We start from the raw sequence: 16,476 nt of genomic DNA, 5'->3' as shown, positions 1-16,476 counted from the left end.
CAGTGAAAGGACAGGGGCAGGTGAGGGGCTCAGAGCCCAGGCCGTGGCCGGGGGGGACCCTGCAGGGCTGGGCTGCAAGGGGGAGACGGAAGAGCCCGGGAATGCCCCCCCTCCATCACCCTACACCCCCAAACCGGGCAGGGTGAGTGGGGCTGCAGGGCCACCAGTCCCTGCCCATGGCAGGGGGGGCGCTGGCAGAGCGGGGTTCAGGAAAAAGCCCCTTCCCCACACCCAGGAGGGCAAGAGAGCCCCTGCCCAGGGGGGAGAGCTGCCTCCCGGGGACACAGCCGTCCCCAGGGTCCCTGGGCCCCCCGCCGGGACACGGGGCGAGCCAGAGGTGGCCTCGCTGCTCCCCCCAAAACACAAACTACAAGTCCCAGCAGGCGTCACGCCGCGGAGAGCCCGGCCAAGGGCACCCTGCGAGGGGGCAGGGCCGGATCCCCGCTGGCCCCCCTTTCCCCCCCCACCCCGGGCGCTGGCAGGAGGCAGTGGGAAGAGCTGGTGAGAGGACGCTGACGGAGACACTTTTTTCCCATCCTAAAAATAGCAGCTGGCCGTTTCCCCAGCTTCCCGGCCTCGCCAACGCTCTTCCATTAGATGAAAAAAAAAAAAACAAAAAAAAACAAAAACCAAAAAAAAAACCACCAACCAACAACCAACCAACCCACCCAGCCACCTTCCGTCGGAAAGAGAGCGGCTGCGTGTGTCGAGAGAGGCACACGCACGCCGCAAATAGAAACCGGGGACAGGGGAGAGCGAGAGGGAGAGCGGAAGAGGGAGCGAAGCCGTCCATCCCCAGTTATTCCCCGAGACGTTTTAATTAGCGCTCGCTCCGACTTTTGAGGCTTTGCTTATGCACGGCGCAACGTATGACCTTTAAAAAAAAAAAAAAAACAAAAAAAAAAAACAAAAAGGGAGGAGAGGAAGGGAAGAAAAAGGCATTGGAGCAGCTCAGAAACTGGGAAGTCGGCTGAGCTTCAAATAGGCTCAGCGTCAGGCACTCAGAGGCTTTTAATAAGCTACAGAGTGAGAAATTTAACACCACAGGCACTATTTTTGATCACTTGTGGAAGGGGGGAAGAGAAAGACAGAGCGAGCGAGAGGAGGGGGAGGAGGTGGTGGTGGTGGCGGTGAGAAGAAGAGGAGGCAGCCAAGATTACATCCTGGGTGGCAGCACCGAAAATAGCCGTGCCCCGCTCCGGCTGCGGAGCCGTGGGGAGCCCAGCTCGCAGGGAGGGCAGGCTTGGGGGGGGTGGGGGGTGGGCCAAACCTGCCGTCCGCTGACCTTTGCTGCGGCAACTGCCCACACAGGCAGGGCAGCTTGCCTTTCCAGGCTGGAATAGTGCAGGGAAAAGGGGATTAGAGCAAGGCAGAGGGACCGCGGCTCCATGCGCCCAGGGGCCAGCAGCTGGGGAGGCCGGCGAGCCCGCGCTGAGGGACGGAGGGGGGGGAGGTTTGCGCAGCAGCGGGAACCTGAAATGCCTCTGGGGAGGCGTGGAGGGGGAGCCGGCACCGAGCGAGGAGCCTGGCAGATGGTGCCGTTGGCAAGACACGCATCCTCGGGCGTCTGGCACAGGCAGAACCGGCCCCTCGCTCGAACCCACTCCTTCCCAGCGGCGCTGCCATTGCGGCGGGCGCGTGGGGACCCGCGAGCTCGCTGCAGACGCGCCACCGCCTCCCGCTTCATCCCGGCTGCGAGGACGCCAGGGCAGCCTCCTCGGACGGGGCCGCCGGCTAGCAAGCCTTCAGGCAAGCAGCCACTTCAGCAGAGCAACATCATCAGCCACCCCCGCCACGCACGGATTCGGGAAAGACTCCCACCACGGACGGCATCTGCTTCCCTCTCCGCACCAAGCCTGTCTCCAAGGAGCGGAGGGAGATTTCCCCTGCTCTGCGTGCCACACGCGCAGTGGAAACGCAGCAGCAGGGGAAGGGGTCAAAGCCCGGGCAGCTGCCGTCCAGCTGCAAGAAGTACCATGAAGAAACAGCCCAGCCAACGTGAATTCCTGCAGCAAAGGAGCCGGGAGGCCGGGCAAAACCAGCGCTGGATGGGGCGGGGGAGTCGGGACAGGAAGCCTCTGGTACAGACCTGCGCTGCCCCGCGGATGCCTCCTCCCGCGCTGCCGTAATCCTGCTGTCCAGGTGGATTATTGGAGCTGGAGGTGGCTGACAGCACAGGGAGGGGGTTACAAAATCTGCCTGATAAGCCTCCCGTAGGTGAATCTCCCACGGGAATCTCCAGCCGAAGCCCAGGGGAGCGCTGGAGCTACGCCTTCCCCGAGGCACTGCACCCCGTAGACCCCGGCGTGGGGGCAGGAGGCTGCCCCCGGGCACCCAGCCACCGGGGCAGCACAAGCAGCAATTTGCTGCCTCAGAAGAAGGCGACATACTACGAGACGGGATTACGTTTCCTTTTAATTGATCAGAGCGTTTTCTCCGCCTCCATTTGTCCCGCACCATCTGTACAATCGGGGAAGCCAGGACAAGTAGGACACTCTGGGGTTTCTCTACATCCACAGTGGGATTCCTGCAACACACAGAAGCGGAGCGGGTTTTAACGCGGGGCTGGGGGGTTGGGGGAGCTCGGCAGAGCAGTGGATTCTGGTCCGAGGGCTTGGCCCCGGCTCAGGCTGTTAAAGCTCTGGGAGTAAACAAGAGCCACCGGCTCTCTCAGACCTGACCTCCCGGGCCAAAGAGCAGAGGGACCAGAGATCAGGGAGATAGCGGGGGAGCCGCTGCCCTGCTGTGCCTGCTCCAGGCAGGGGCCGTCCGAGAGGCTGGCGGTGACTCATCCGCCAGGCACAGCACCCGCTGCCGCAAAGTCTCCCGACTGCCAGCACGTGGGAAGACGAGGGAGGAGGCACAGTCTTAGCAGGGGAGAGGGAAAAGGGGCCACGAGGTAAGCAGCCCGGCCTCGCCTCCCCTGAGACAGAAGCTGTTTGTTTTTAGTGGAAGGGAGCGTACAGGGAGGAGAGGCCACGCATCGCTCTCCCTCCGGGGCCCCAGGCATCCAGCCCGCTCCCGAGTCCCAGCGGGGACCTGGAGGCAGCAGCGAGGCCCCAGCAGTGACTGGAGGCTCCCAGCCTGTCCCGGCGTCAGGCTGAACCCTGCGGCACCGTGCGGCACCGTAGCGTGTCATCATGTCACTGCACATCACCGTGTCACGGCACCGGGCCCTGCTGCCATCTAGTGGCTCTGGGGCGGCTCTGGGCAGGGCCCCCCCCCACTACAAACCACCCCAAAAGCTGATGCCCGACCACAAAAAAGGGCCGGCTCTCCTGTCACCGCTCCCTGAAAACCAGGCACAAACGCCTGCCCACCCCCGGGCAGGCCCGGCTGCTGCGAGGAAGCTCCCCGTGGGCAGCACGGAGCTGGGGCTCGTCTCCAGAGCAGGTCTGGAAATCTCAGCCGGGACTGAGGTGACACTTACCTTCATTGCTCCAGGGCTTTTACAAGGGCTTCATTAGCTTCTACTTTAATCTGAGCTTCTGCTTTAGCTGCTTCATCAGACGCTGCAGCCATCTCTGAAACAGCCTTCTCCAGGTTTGATTTTGCAGTCTGAACACGAGAGCACAGGGAACGTGTCATCGAGAGACCACTGTGGGACAGGTGACCTGTCCTACAGCCCTTGAGTCACCCCTCTCCCTCCACTGCGGTCGTTGGCCCTGTGCACGGGGCCCCACAGACCCGCTTACAGGGCTGTGTTGGCAGCCGGCGCCTTACCAACAGGCCCTGCTGGGGAAAAGCTGTTCCCCAGACTAAGAGGGGTGGGGAGGGGCAAGATCAGCATCTGTCCGAGGGGAGGGAAGTGGCCTGGAGAAGGGTTGACTGCGCGGCTTCCTCTCCTCACAGCCCGTGGAGAGCTCACTGAGGAGGAGTGCCAAGCCTTTGATCCCGATCAGTGGGCGATGGGGAAGCTCAGGGTGAGGGCACAGCCCTTAGTCTGGCTTTTCCGCAGCCCCAGGAAGCTCCTGAGACAACCACCCCACACCAGAGGGGCAGGGAGCAAATCCCTTCCACGAGGGAGCCCGGGGGCCTGCCCGAGGGAGGCAGGGCACAGCCCAGCCCCAGGGACCGGGGTACTCACTGCCAGATCCAGCATGTCCATCGTCACCGCCTCCTCCGCCAGCACCTGCACAGTGGAGTCCGCGTGGACCGTGACGGAGCCGCTGCTCACTGCAAAGGCACAACAGCGGGTGCCGCGTCAGGCGGCGCAGGCAGGACGGCCAGGTGGGCCTCCTCGGGGGCTCCAAACGCAGGCAGGGGGATCCCCAGAATCTCCACCATCCCTTTGCCAAAACAAAACCTCAACACCCTCCCATAACGTTTCCCGGGCCCCACAGGGACTTGTTTCCTACCAAAAGGGAAACTAAAGCAGGGGATGCTCCCAGAGTTTGAGCAGGAACAAGAAAACCTGACCCCGGACCACAGCCTCACACTGAGCCCCATCTTCCAGGGCAGATCCCTGGCCCCACAGGACCTCCAGCAGCCCCCACGAGGCGGGGAAGGCAGAAACCCCTGGAAGTGCACCAGGGCACACCTTGATGGGCAGAGCCTCCCTTGTGAAAGCCCTGAGAACATCCCCCGCGCACATTTTTCTCCCTCTCCAGCTCCCCCTGCTTTACTTACCAAAGTACTTGGTGGCTGTGCCATCCTCAGCATAGACCGTCACCACTCCTGGTTTGAGGACCTGCAGCGTGGGGACGTGAGAGGCCAGGATACCGAAGGAGCCGGTCAGCGTGGGCACATCCACCTGCTTCACGTTGGCGCCATTGTAAAACACCTGGATGGGGAGGGAAGAGCAGATGGGCACAATCTGTCACCAGGAATGGAGGGGAAGGAGACAGGTGGCTCCCATGACTCTGGAGAGCCGAGGGATGCGGTGGGCAGCCCGCTCCCACCCCGAGGGCGCAGCCCTGCTCCCAGCAGCTGGCAGGTCGCGGGGTTCAACATGCAGCGAGGTGTGATCGGGACAGCCTGAACCTTCCCAGGGCGGGAGCGGGGCCAGGCTCCGCAGGAGGGGTCCTGGCAAAGGGAGTGGGAAAGCGCTGGGAGGCGCGGCGGCGGTGGCAGGGAGGCGGCACATGGAGACACGAAGTCGGGAGTGGGCGAAAGGCGAAGGGCGCAGCCGGGAGAGGCCCGAGAAGGGCGTAGGGAGCCCTCGCCGCCAACCTCCCCGCCAGCGTCCCGCACAGCGCCCACCCTGCCCGGGGCTGGCGGCAGTCTCCACAGCCCCCGGTGCTTCGGGGGTGGACACGGGCCATGCCCCCACACCCGGCAGCGGGGCCAAGAGCCAGGCCGGGCCCCGAGGGCCACAGCAGGGCCGGGAAGAGCCAGACTGACCCCCCCGGGGAGCCCGGGCAGAGCTTCGGTGGGGGACGGGGAGGGAGGGTGGTGGGAGATGGGGGGAGACTGGCCGGGGAGGGGGGGGTCGAGGTCAGGCCGAGGTCAAGGCCGGGGTCAGGGACGGTGTGGGCCCGGCAGCCGCCGCAGGGACGGCAGCGCACCCCCGCCGCGCTCAGCCCCGCTCCTGACCCAGCCCGGCCGCTCGTCCCCAGCCCCGGGAACCGTCCCCAGCCCCACCGCTTCCCCTTCTCCGGTCCCTCACACACAGCGCAGGCCTCGTCCCGCCCGCCCCAGGGCCCGCCTCAAGCCGGGCCCGCGGCCTACCTGCGTGGGCGAGGCGAAGGTGAAGGCCATGGGGGCCGGCCCGGCGGCGGCTTCGGCATAACCGCGGGCTCGGGGCGGCGGCACCGGCAGGGCCGGGCGGGCGGCGGAGCGGAGGAGGAGGAGGAGGCGGCGGGCGCGGAACATGGCGGTGGTGGCCAAGGGCGAGCGGGCGGCGAGGGGCGGGGCGGGGCGGGACTACAACTCCCAGCGTGCCCCGCGCCCCGCGACTACAGGTCCCGCGAGGCGGCGGGCGGAGGGGCGGAAGTCACGTGGTAATGGTTGTACCGCGGGGGAGCATGGGAGTTGTAGTTCACGGTGGGATGGGGACCGGGTGGTGGCGGGGCACGGCCGGAGCCGGGCAGGGGGGTACCCCCCCCTGCCCGGCTCCGGCCGTGCCCCGCCGCCCCCCCAGTCCCCGAGCTACCGGTAGCGGGGGCAGGAGGGGCTGGGGGCAGCCCTTGTTCCCCACGTGACGCCGGCGCCGCGCGGGGGCGGCTCCGGTTCATTCATAAATCCCGGGGCCGCCCCGCCGCACCGAGCGCAGCGGCAGCAGCGATGGAGCCCCGGTCCCGGTTGTAGGTGAGTGTGTGGCCCTTTCCTCCTTCTCTCCCCTCCCCTCCCCTCCCGCCTCGCCGCTTCGTGACAGCGGCTATCGCGACAGCTTGAGTCGCGCGTGGGTCTCGCATCCCTGCCCCACAGCCTCCATCCCTGCCCCACAGCCTCCATCCCTGCCCCACAGCCTCCATCCCTGCCCCACAGCCTCCATCCCTGCCTGCATCCCCGCCCTATAACCTCCATCTCTGCCCCACATCCCTTCCTCCATCCCTGCCCCATAGCCTCCATCCCTGCCCCACACCCCTTCCTGCATCCCCCATCGCCGGGCTGGGGCCGGGGGGAGCCGGGCAGGTTCCCCCACGCCCCCCCAGCCCAGCCCCGGCCCGTGGGGGGCCCGTGGGGCTGACCCACGCGTGGGGACAGACCCGCCCCGGCCCCCCCCGGCCGCGCACGTGCAGGGGCGCGGCAGCACCGGGGACCCCCGAACCCCCCCCCACCCCTCCGCCCCCGTCCCTGCCCCGTGTCCCCACCCGCGGGGACAGCCCGGGGACCGGCCCCCTCCTCCAGACAATGGCCGTCCTGTTCCCGCCGGGTCGCCATGGAGACGGGATTCCTCCATGATGGGGAACAGGAGGGACATTCTTCCCGTGCCCCCCCCCCCCCCCCAACTCCTTGGGCCAGGGGGTGCCCCACTGGGATCCCACCCGTAGGGCTCCCGTCCCGCGTGGGGCCGCAGCCCCCCCGGGGCGCCAGAGGGGGACCCTCCCTTCGCCTGCCCCTGGGGGTCGCGGGGGGGTGTGGCGTCATCCTGCGCTGCCCCGCTCCCCCCCAGCAGCCCAGCGATGCCCGAGGGTGGGTGCGGGGGGTGTGTCCGGCCCGGGGGGGTCCCCAGCACCCCGATACCCCCCCAAGGGGCTCGTACCCCAAACCCTGACAGGGCTGTCCCCAGCCCTGTGCGGCGCTGACATCACCGGCTCTCGCCACCGGCTGTGACATGGTCACCACCCCCCCCCCGCCCCCCCCCGGCTGTCCCCGCCAGCGGATTTTCCCACCCAGCCACGGGCTCCATTCATATTTTTCGCTGACCTGATTTGGAGCAGTTTCTGAGCTGCTGCAACGCCCACCCCTGCCCGGCCCCCCCCGCCCCCCTTCTCCGGGGGCTCTCCTCCCCCCCCCCCCCCCCCCCGACACCAGCATCGCCCACCCCAGCCCAGCCCCGGGACACAGGGACGGGGACAGACGGAGCGGCAGCAGGAGCCGGAGCTTGGCACCCCCGGGAAGGGCCCTCCTGGGGCGGCGCGGGGGTCTCAGGGGGTGCCCGGAGGCCGCGGGGTTGATGCTGTGATGGGGGTGTGGAGGCATCCATCCATCCATCCGTCTGTCCGTCCGTCCGTCTGTTCCCTGGCCGACAGCTCGGCCCTTCGCCATCACCCGTGGCCCCCCCAGCAGCCCCGCCACCAGCCGAGGCCGTGTCCCCTCCGGTGTGGGGACAGTCCGGTGACGGAGCTGCTGTGGGGCTGACTCAGAAGCATCACCCGCCACGCTCCCGCGACACCCACGCCAGCTCCGTTCACACAAGGTGTGGGGGGGCCATCTGCCACCCTCCCCTCCCCAGGTGTCCCCAGCCCAGACCCCCCGCAGCCCCGGCCCCTCCGGTAGCGGTCCCTGGGGGCTGCCTTTCGGCCCCGTGGCTCCCTGGGGACGGCAGTGCTGGGGCAGCGCGATGTCACCCCTTTCCCTTCGAGCCTGGTGGGACCCCGGGGCAGGGCCAGCCCCCCCCGGGCCAGCTCGGGGGCGGGGGCAGTGCCTGTCCCACCCGTGCCCGGGGGGGCTCGGGGGCTCCCCGCGGAGGGGCAGCGGTCCTGCCTCCTTGTGCCCACCTGCCTCCCCATCCCTCCGTGTCCCCCCCCCCGCTTCCCTCCATCCCTCCTGACCGCACCTCCCGCCCCTCCTTCCCTCCGTTCCTCCATCCCTCCCTCCATCCCTCCATCCCGGTCCCTCCCTCCATCCCTCCCTCCCTCCCTCCATCCCGGTCCCTCCCTCCATCCCTCCATCCCGGTCCCTCCATCCCCCCCTCCATCCCTCCACCCCGGTCCATCCCTCCATCCCGGTCCCTCCCTCCATCTCTCCATCCCGGTCCCTCCCCTCCCGGTCCCTCCCGGCAGCTCCGCACCGCGGTGCCGGGCAGGGCCCGGGGCCGGGCAGGAGCTGCCGCCGCCGCCCCCGGCCCGGCCCCCCCGCCCCGATCCGGTGCCTCCCTCTGTCACACACCGCCCCCCTGCTTCAGGACGAGCTCGGGCCGGGACGGACCATGAGCGATGACCCGACACCCTGGGACAACGCGACGGAGAGCGCTACGGTGAGCCCCTGCCTGCTCCTGCCCCCCCCTGCCCACGCTGCCGTCCCCAGGCTCCCGGGGGAGGGTGGGGATCCGCATCCCGCCGTGGGGCAGTGCCTGGGAGGTGTGGGGTGCCGTGGGGCTGGGGTCTGCGCCCGGGTGGGGACGGCAGCAGCCACCCAGCCCCGCCGCTGTCCCCCACTCCGCTCCGCCAGCCCCGGGGGTGGGCGACACCTCTCTGTGCCCTGCACAGCCCCCCAGGATGCTCCGCAACCCCCCCCCCCCGAGATGCTCTGGGTGCTGGGGCGGGGGGGGGGGGGCGGGCTGGGTGCTGCTGCCGGATCAGTTCCACTCCCACAGCCGGGGGGTGCGAGCACCGACCCCCCCAGGGCTGGGGTCCCGTCCCCGTTGCCGCTGGGCGTGGGGGCCACTGGCGGCTCTGCCCCCCCCCTCCACGGCTGCGGTTGCCGTGGTGAAGGCAGGTCCCCAGAGCCGGCAGCAGGCCCGGGGGTGGCGGGGGAGCGCCAGCGTCTCTGGGGAGCAGCGCTCGGCGTCAGCCTCGGAGCGGGAGGGGGCTCCCCGGCACCCCCCCCGGGTGAGGCAGGGGTGGGGGCCGGGCCGTGTTTCCCCCCCCCCGGCAACAGCAGCTCAGCCCCTGCCGCCCGGTGCAGGCGGTGCCCGGCGAGGTGTCCCCCCAGGATGGGTACGTGCTGCTCCTCGCCCTGCTCTCCATCTTCATCGGGGGCACCCTGGTCCTGCTCTCCGGCATCCTGATCATCTGCCGCCGCTGCTGCGAGGCCGACCGCCGGCACTCCAGGTGGGGACGGGCCGCGGGGACAAGTGACGCTGCTGGCCCCCGGGGTGTGTGGCACCGCGAAGGTGACCGGGGCAAGGGGATGGGGGGGCTGGCAGGGGGCACCGCTGACCCTCTGGCCCCCCCCGCCCCCGCAGAGCCAGCGATGACCCCGAGAAAACCAACACCACCTACCTGGATGACTCGCAGCCAGCCCAGGGTGAGTGCCACGGCGGGGCCAGGGGTGCCCACCTGACGATTGCCCACCAGTAACACCAGTTGCACCCCCAGCATCACCCCCAGCTCCCCAGGGTGGGGGGGTAAAGCAGCTCCTGGGCCCTCCCCTCTCCCCGGTGCAGCCCCCAGCGCTGGGGCAGGGGTGGCCGCTCCCTCCCTGCATCCTCCATCACCCATCCCAGCGGTGCTCCGGCTGCAGGGTGGCCGGGAGCAGGGACCGCCGGGCTGGCATCGCGGCCCTCGGTGCAGCAAGTTTGCCAGGTCTCAGCTGGGGAAGCCGGCACGTGCCGTGGGGGTACCCGGGTTGCTGACACCCCCCCCCCCCCAACCCCCCCCATTTCTCCACAGATATCACCATCAAAGTGGAGGACCCCGAGTGCCTGTCCTCCTCCAGCTACCGGGATGCGGAGAGCGAGCGGTTCCTGTCCTCCAGCTCCTCCACCGCCCGCCGCGTCTCCTTCAACGAGGCCGCGCTCTTCGACCAGGGCAAGAAGACCCAGGAGAAGGGGAGGAGGTGAAGCTCTGGGCTGTGCTTGTGTGTGTGGGGGGGGTGGGGGGGGTGGTCAGGGGGGGCTGGGGACGCCCCTCCTAACCCTGCGTGCCCGGCAGGTACACGCTGACGGAGGGGGACTTCCACCACCTGAAGAACGCCCGCCTGACCCACCTGCACCTCCCGCCGCCCGCCCTCAAGATCGTCACCATCCACGAGTGCGAGTCCAGCGAGAACAGCCTGGCCATGACCCCCCGCCTGCCCCCGCCCAAGCCCGGCCTCGCCATCTTCCAGGTGGGGGGACACAGGGGGGGTCCAGGCATCCTGCAGCCCCCCAGGGAGGCACCGCTGGATCTGGGGTGGGGGGGGGTCTCAGGGCGCCGCTGGATGCGGGGACGGGAGGTCTTGGGGTGCTGGGGGGCCCCTCCTGGTCCCGGAGGCTGGCGCAAAGCCCCCTGAGCGCGCTTTGCCTTGCAGCCCCCCGGGGGGGCCCTGCCCCGGCCGGCGCTCCCCAGCCACGCCGTGTGCCCCAGCTCTGCCCTGCCCGGGGACACCTACAACTCCACCGTGGACACCAGCTTCGCCGAGGCCAGCCCCTCCGCCTCCTCCGACTCCGGGGAGGGCCCCTCGGTGAGTGCCGGGGCCGGGGTGGGGGGGGGCAAGAAGGGGGGAAGAAGGGAGAAAGGGAAGGGGGGGGTCTCCAGCCCTGGCAGCCCCAGGGATCCTATCCCTGCCCCGATCCCCTGGCACAGAGATGGTCCCCCCCCCTCCCCAATCCATACCAGGACTCTGGGAAGCATCCAAACGTGGGCATCCAGCTCTGCCCCCCCCCTCCCGCCCCATCCCCTGCCCCAGGGGCCATTTGTGCATCTGCTGCAGCCGAGCGTGGCAGGAGCGGGACAAAGGAGCCGAGCTGGGGCACTCACCCCCCTCTCCCTGCTCCCCCCCCCTCCCCACCCCACCCCCAGTTCGCAGCAGCCCCCAGGAGCGGGAAGGCGGCTGGGGTGGGCAGTGCCGGTGCCGGGGAGCCCCCCCCGGCCCCCGCTCAGGGCACGGTCCTGCAGTTCTTCACCCGCCTGCGCCGCCACGCCAGCCTGGACGGGGCCAGCCCCTACTTCAGGATCAAGAAGTGGAAGCTGGAGAGCACCCAGCGGGCGTCCAGCCTGGACACCAGAGGTGGGAGCCGGCGCAGGGGGCAGCGGGGGGGGCCGCAGGGGTGCGTGGGGGGAAGGGCGGGGAGGGGGGGGGATGTCTCGCCACGCCGGGATGCGCCCGTGTCCCCAGCTCTGTCCTGCTTCCCCCGCCACCACCCCAGGGTCCCCCAAGCGGCGGCAGTTCCAGCGGCAGCGGGCGGCCAGCGAGAGCATGGACCAGGAGGACCGGGACCCTCACCAGACCGACATCATCCAGTACATCGCCCGCACGGACGACGTGGCCTTCCACCCCGCGGGGGGGCCCTTCCTGCCCTCCCCCCCCAGCCCCCCACCCTCTCTCGGCAGGTATTTTTCAGTAGATAGAGGGGACGGGGACGGGGAAGGCACCGAAGGACCCCGGGCTGCCCTGTGCATGGGGGGCTCCCCCCTTCCTGCGGCTTTGGTGGGGCAGCGGGGTCCGGGGGGGGGGCTGGTGGGGGAGAGGGTGGCTGGGGGGGTGGGCAGGGTGGGGGGGACAGCGTGGGGGACGGTGTGGCACCGTGGCACTGCCCTGAAGCCCGGGGGGGAGCCGGGTTGTCCCCTCCCCTGCCTGCTGCTGGCCGGGTTGTCTCCATCCCCATCCCTGTCCCCATCCCCGTCCCCGCTGGGACGTCCCCGCCGTGACATCCCTGTCCCCATCCCCATCCCTGCCGTGACATCCCTGTCCCCGTCCCCATCCCCGTCCCCGCCGTGATGTCCCCGTCCCCGCCGTGACCCCGGGGTGGTGCCCGCAGGCTAGAGCCGGGCGAGGGGGGCGCGGGCAGCCCCGGCGAGGCCGGTGTCCCGGAGCAGCCCAGCGCCTACCACGACATCTGGAGCCTGCGCGCCTCGCTGGAGCTCTACGCCTCCTCCGAGCGGAGCAACGACCAGGACTCGGTGCGCAGTGACGGCGGCGACAGCGTCTCCTCCGCCGGCGGCATGGCCCCCTGCCCCTCCTCCTCCCTGGACGAGGCCGAAGGCCCCGAGGAGAAGCTCTGGGGTCGGCCCAAGCCCGAGGAGTCGGAGCCCGGCACTCGCAAGCTGCTGCAGATGGACAGTGGCTATGCCTCCATCGAGGCGCCCAGCCGGGGGGGCGAGGAGGGGCCCCCCAAGGACCAGACGGCCTCCGAGAAGCGCATTTGCTTCACCAGCGCGGGGCGGAAAGGCACCATCTTCGAGAGCTTCGAGGGCCGGGAGCCAGAGGAAGAGGAGGAGGAGGAAGAAGAGGAGGAGGAGGAGGAAGAGGAGGAAGAGGGGAGCATGGCCCGGGGTGCAGCGGGTGGGGGCCCCCCCCATCCCCACAGCCCCCTGGCCTGGTCCCCGTACGGGCAGATGTTCCCGGGGCGGGATGCGCTGCCCCGTCGGGACTACAGCATCGACGAGAAGACGGACGCCCTGTTCAACGCCTTCGTGCGCCACGACCCCCAGTTCGACGAGTCGCCGCTGCGGGGGAAGCACCGCTCCCGCACCCACCTCCGCAAGCAGTGGCAGCACGCCAAGCAGTACAGCGACCCCGGCGTGCGCTACCCGGCCCTGGAGCGGCACCGCACCCCGCTGCGCCGCGGCGACAGCGCCAACTACCCCCTGGACGCCCGCTTCCACAGCCCCCTGCCCCGCATCGTCAGCGCCGGCGACGAGGAGGCGGCCGAGGCGGCCGAGGGGGTCCCCCCAGCCCCGGCGCTGCCCGATCCTGAGATCCAGGTGATCGTGGAGGAGCCCGGAGAGGCGGCCTCCGAGCCCAAGGCTGGCTCCGAGCCCCCCGGGGACGACGACTGCCCCGGCCCCGGGAGGTGCCTGGGGCTGGGCTCCGGCTCGGAGCTGATGGACAAGATCGCCGGCGGGCTGGAGGAGCGGCTCTACGGCCACTTGCGGAAAGCGGGAGAGAGCACGGAGCGCACGGTGGCCGTGGCGGCCAGCGATGCCCCCCCCGACCACAGCCCTGTCTAGGCCCAGTGTGAGGGGGAGAGACCCCGGCACGGGGTGGGGGGGGCTCGGCTCCCACCGGGGCTCCGTCCCCTCCTGCTGCCGGCGTGGGGAGCAGCCCGGGGCGCCGCGGGAAGGGTGGCCCCGGCACGGGAAGGCCAGGATGGGAATGTGGGGTCCCCTGGCCGTATCCCCCCCTGGCCACCGCGGGGGGGGCCCAGTAGCGTAGGGTGGCCAAGCCCCCTCGCTCCCAGGAGCGAGGTGCCAGGCAGCGGTGGAGGGTCCGGGCCGGGGGTGCCCGGGGGGGTCAGGGGGCAGAGATGGAGCAGAGCCTTGGCCAAGGACTTTGCTAATAAACCCCCCAAACCCAGCCAAGGCCAATCTTGCCCCCCCCCCCCCCCCGGCAGAGCCGTGTAGCAGACGCGCTCTCCCCGCTCGCTCCGGTTTCTCACAAGCAATAATGCCTCCCGTCCGCCGGGGAACGGCCGCGCCAGGACGGGACCGGAGCTGGGCGTCCCCCTGGGGGGGGGACACACATAGTTATTTGGGGAGGGGGAGTCACCTCCTCGTGCCCACGAACCCCCCGGCGCTGCAGGGAGCCTGGGAGCTAAACTGGAAGCGGGGGCCAGGGACTGGAGGATGCTGGAGGGGCTCCTACGTCCCCCTCGGGGGCACGGGCGAGCTGTGGGGCCCCCCCCTGTAAATACCCGCTGTTGGGGTGGGGGCTGCTCGTCGCCTGTCCCCGGCGTTGTCCCCTCTGCCCGGGGGTGTGGGGCGAGGGCAGAGCGTGGGGTCGGGCCAGCATGTGCCGTGGGTGACCCCCCCGCCAGTGCTCCGTGTTGTCCATCCCCGTCCCCCCCCCCCCGCCCCCCGGGGGGCTCGAGGCGTTCAGAGGATATTTATTGATTTTTACAGAGGTGGATGCTGCTGCTCCAGGGGAGGGGGTCGCTTTTTATTGGGTTTTTATTTGTGTTTCAAAGGAATGGGGGGGGGGGGGAAAAGCCCCAGACGCGTTACCTGGGAGACTGGGCAGCGGGGCAGGTTGGAGGGGGGGGGGGGGCTCAGCTGAGGGCCCCCGCACCCCTCTCAGCACCCCCCATTGCATGCGAGAACAGAGGCCGGGTCGCTCCTTCCCTCTGCAAATCTCTGTCCAAAGCACCAAGTACGTTTTTAAGTCTATAAACAAAAGGAGAAAAAAAAAAAAAAAAAACAAAAAAAAGAAAAAAAAAAAAAACAACCCAAAAACCAACTGTGACTTTTCTGAGCTTGCGTCTTACCTTCCACATCCCCCCCGCCGCCTCCCCACCCCGCGCCCGGGGACGGTGTCGTCCCCCCCCCAACCCGGGAGCCAGGGGGAGAGCAGGGGCCCGATCCTGTTCCGGCATCGCCCCCCGTGAGCTGGGTTTGCCGAGGGTCGGGGGGGGGTTGGGGGAGCGGGGTGTCCCGCACCCACCCGGAGGAGCGTAACCCCCGGGAGACCCAGCCCGCAGCCTGCGGGAGGAAGGACATGAAACCCACCTCGCTGTTTTCACTTTATTTTGTTTTTTATTTTAAAAAAAAAAAAAAAAAAAGGGGAAAAAAAAAAAAGAAAAGAAAAAGACGACGAACGCACCCATTCCCTTTTCCGAGCCCTTTTACAGCATGCAGGTTTAATAGAGTTTTGCTTTGTCTTAATACCTGTTTGTTTTTTTTTTTTGGTTTTTTTTTTGTTGTGGTTTTTTTTTTTTTTTTTCCTCATCTGGTTTATTTTAAACACATCACGATGTGTAGGAATCTCTAAATATACCGCAAATATAAACAAAAAAAAACAAACAAAAAAAAAAAAGAGGAAAATATATAATATATAACAGTAGTCTAAAACATAAAGTGCACGGCAATGGCTTTGCACGACTTCTACACAGCCAGGGGGGGCCCGGCGGGGAGGGGGGGGGTATCCCACCGCACCCCGGCCCCGCTCAACCCCCCCCCCGCCCCGGCCCCGGCCCCTTCCCATCGCAAAATTAAAAACAGAATCAGTGTCTTGATTGGCAAAGAGTGATTGGGGAGGAAGGGCAGCATCTTCGCGGGCGGAGATTTCATCTGCCGAGGTGGTGAGTGGGGTCCCGGCCCCCGGCGGCGGGGGGGTCCCGGTGCTGGCCGGAGCGGGGGCCGCGGGGAGGGGCGGGGGGGGCAGGTTCCTTGGTTGGTTTCCTCTGGTTTCTTTTTGGATCTCAAGCACAGTCCGAGTCCCAGGAGAGAGGCAGAGATGGGGCGAAGATGGGGGACGCAGGCTGGCCCGGGCCCCGGGACGCTGTTTGCGGGAGAGCAGAGAGGAGGGGGGTTAAAGGGGGGGGGCACAGGCTGGTGCCAAGGGGGGGTGCAAGCCCCTGCACTGCTCCTGGGGCGGCCACGGGCAGGTCCCTCCTTGCTCCGGGTCTCCCTGACAGCGCCGTGCGGATGGGAGGGAGGGGGCCTGGGGTCCCCCCGCCGTCCCCAGGATGGTGAGGGTGGGGGGGGTGTCTCACCCCACTTCGTCCGGGTAACACCAGACCTGCCCCCGGGGAGTGAAATCCCAAGGGGAGACCGCGGGCAGGGAACGGGGCTCATGCCCGGAGAGGGGAGCGCGGTCTCACCTCCGAGGTTTCAAGGTGCTGATAAAAGCAAGGAGGGGGGGGGGGGGGTGTGTCAGCGCAAGAGCGGGCGATTTCCAACCCGACCTTCCCCTTCCCGAAAGGGCCGGGGGTGCTGCCGCCGAGCCCCCACCCCGGGGACCCGCGCGGGAAGGGGCGAAGCAGCAGCGGATCCCCGGGGGAGACCCAGATCCCAGGGATTTGCTTTGCCCACCCCGTAACTCCCCAGCGCAGGTGACTCACTCCCGGCCATGAATTAAAGATGAAAGCTGCCACAGGGGCTGAGCGCGGGGCTGACAGCTGCAGGGGGGAGGAACAGGCTTTTATTTCTGGCTTTTTTTTTTTTTTTTCTTTTTTTTTTTTTTTTTTCACACCACAAAGCTGGTCGTGATCCAAACTGATAACAGAGGCTGAGTCCCAGCGAGCGAGCGGCGGTGTGACGAGCGCGAGCGTGAGGCCGGGGGCGGATGAGCAGCGAGCATGAGTCACTGCTGGCTCAGTTATGAATGAGGGGTGGGAAGAAGGGGACGAAGGGGCTGCGGAGCGAGGAGGAAGGAGCCGGAAGGAGGAGAGGGAAGCAGGGAGGGGGCTCAGCATCCCCGAGGGGAGGAAGGGGCTCGCGCACGGCCGCGGCTTGGCCACCAGTGACACGGCCACCTCCTGGACCAGGGGGAGGTCCCCGCTCAGGG

General features: G+C 68.5%; 2 protein-coding genes across 4 annotated transcripts; one reads left to right on the top strand and one right to left on the bottom strand.

The window, feature by feature from the left end:
- Positions 1-2,397: 2,397 nt before the first annotated feature.
- ATP5F1D (ATP synthase F1 subunit delta) lies at positions 2,398-5,896 on the bottom strand. Its single transcript, XM_074565514.1, has 5 exons — positions 5,671-5,896; positions 4,630-4,783; positions 4,088-4,176; positions 3,431-3,558; positions 2,398-2,527 (listed from the first exon to the last, which is right to left on the bottom strand). Exons 1-4 carry the CDS (start codon positions 5,812-5,814, stop codon positions 3,433-3,435), a joined length of 513 nt encoding a protein of 170 aa, XP_074421615.1. The 5' UTR covers positions 5,815-5,896; the 3' UTR covers positions 2,398-2,527; positions 3,431-3,432.
- A 244-nt stretch (positions 5,897-6,140) lies between these two features.
- CBARP (CACN subunit beta associated regulatory protein) lies at positions 6,141-14,808 on the top strand. Of its 3 annotated transcripts, none has more exons than XM_074565498.1 (10): positions 6,141-6,249; positions 8,513-8,584; positions 9,235-9,380; positions 9,515-9,576; positions 9,942-10,107; positions 10,203-10,377; positions 10,561-10,713; positions 11,052-11,259; positions 11,399-11,582; positions 12,011-14,808. In XM_074565498.1, the coding sequence occupies exons 2-10, from the start codon at positions 8,537-8,539 to the stop codon at positions 13,200-13,202; spliced, it is 2,334 nt and encodes a 777-aa protein (XP_074421599.1). In that variant the 5' UTR covers positions 6,141-6,249; positions 8,513-8,536; the 3' UTR covers positions 13,203-14,808. The 3 variants fall into 3 exon arrangements, with proteins under 3 accessions (XP_074421599.1, XP_074421601.1, XP_074421600.1); XM_074565500.1 differs by having other exon boundaries at positions 6,142-6,249; positions 11,148-11,259; XM_074565499.1 differs by lacking the exon at positions 6,141-6,249 and having other exon boundaries at positions 8,266-8,584.
- Positions 14,809-16,476: the final 1,668 nt, after the last annotated feature.

Source organism: Larus michahellis, chromosome 23 (assembly GCF_964199755.1).
Source record: "Larus michahellis chromosome 23, bLarMic1.1, whole genome shotgun sequence".
NCBI lineage: Eukaryota > Metazoa > Chordata > Aves > Charadriiformes > Laridae > Larus > Larus michahellis.
This window is presented reverse-complemented; position numbering and strand designations above follow the sequence as displayed.

Excerpts from the sequence above, each read along its gene's own strand:
- CBARP (XM_074565498.1), top strand. The coding sequence starts at position 8,537 with ATGAGCGATGACCCGACACCCTGGGACAACGCGACGGAGAGCGCTACG. Across the intron at positions 8,585-9,234 it reads ACGCGACGGAGAGCGCTACG|GCGGTGCCCGGCGAGGTGTC; the intron begins GTGAGCCCCTGC and ends CGCCCGGTGCAG. Across the intron at positions 10,378-10,560 it reads CCGGCCTCGCCATCTTCCAG|CCCCCCGGGGGGGCCCTGCC; the intron begins GTGGGGGGACAC and ends TTTGCCTTGCAG.
- ATP5F1D (XM_074565514.1), bottom strand. The coding sequence starts at position 5,814 with ATGTTCCGCGCCCGCCGCCTCCTCCTCCTCCTCCGCTCCGCCGCCCGC. Across the intron at positions 4,177-4,629 it reads CACAGCCACCAAGTACTTTG|TGAGCAGCGGCTCCGTCACG; the intron begins GTAAGTAAAGCA and ends GTGCCTTTGCAG. Across the intron at positions 3,559-4,087 it reads TGGACATGCTGGATCTGGCA|ACTGCAAAATCAAACCTGGA; the intron begins GTGAGTACCCCG and ends TCTCGTGTTCAG.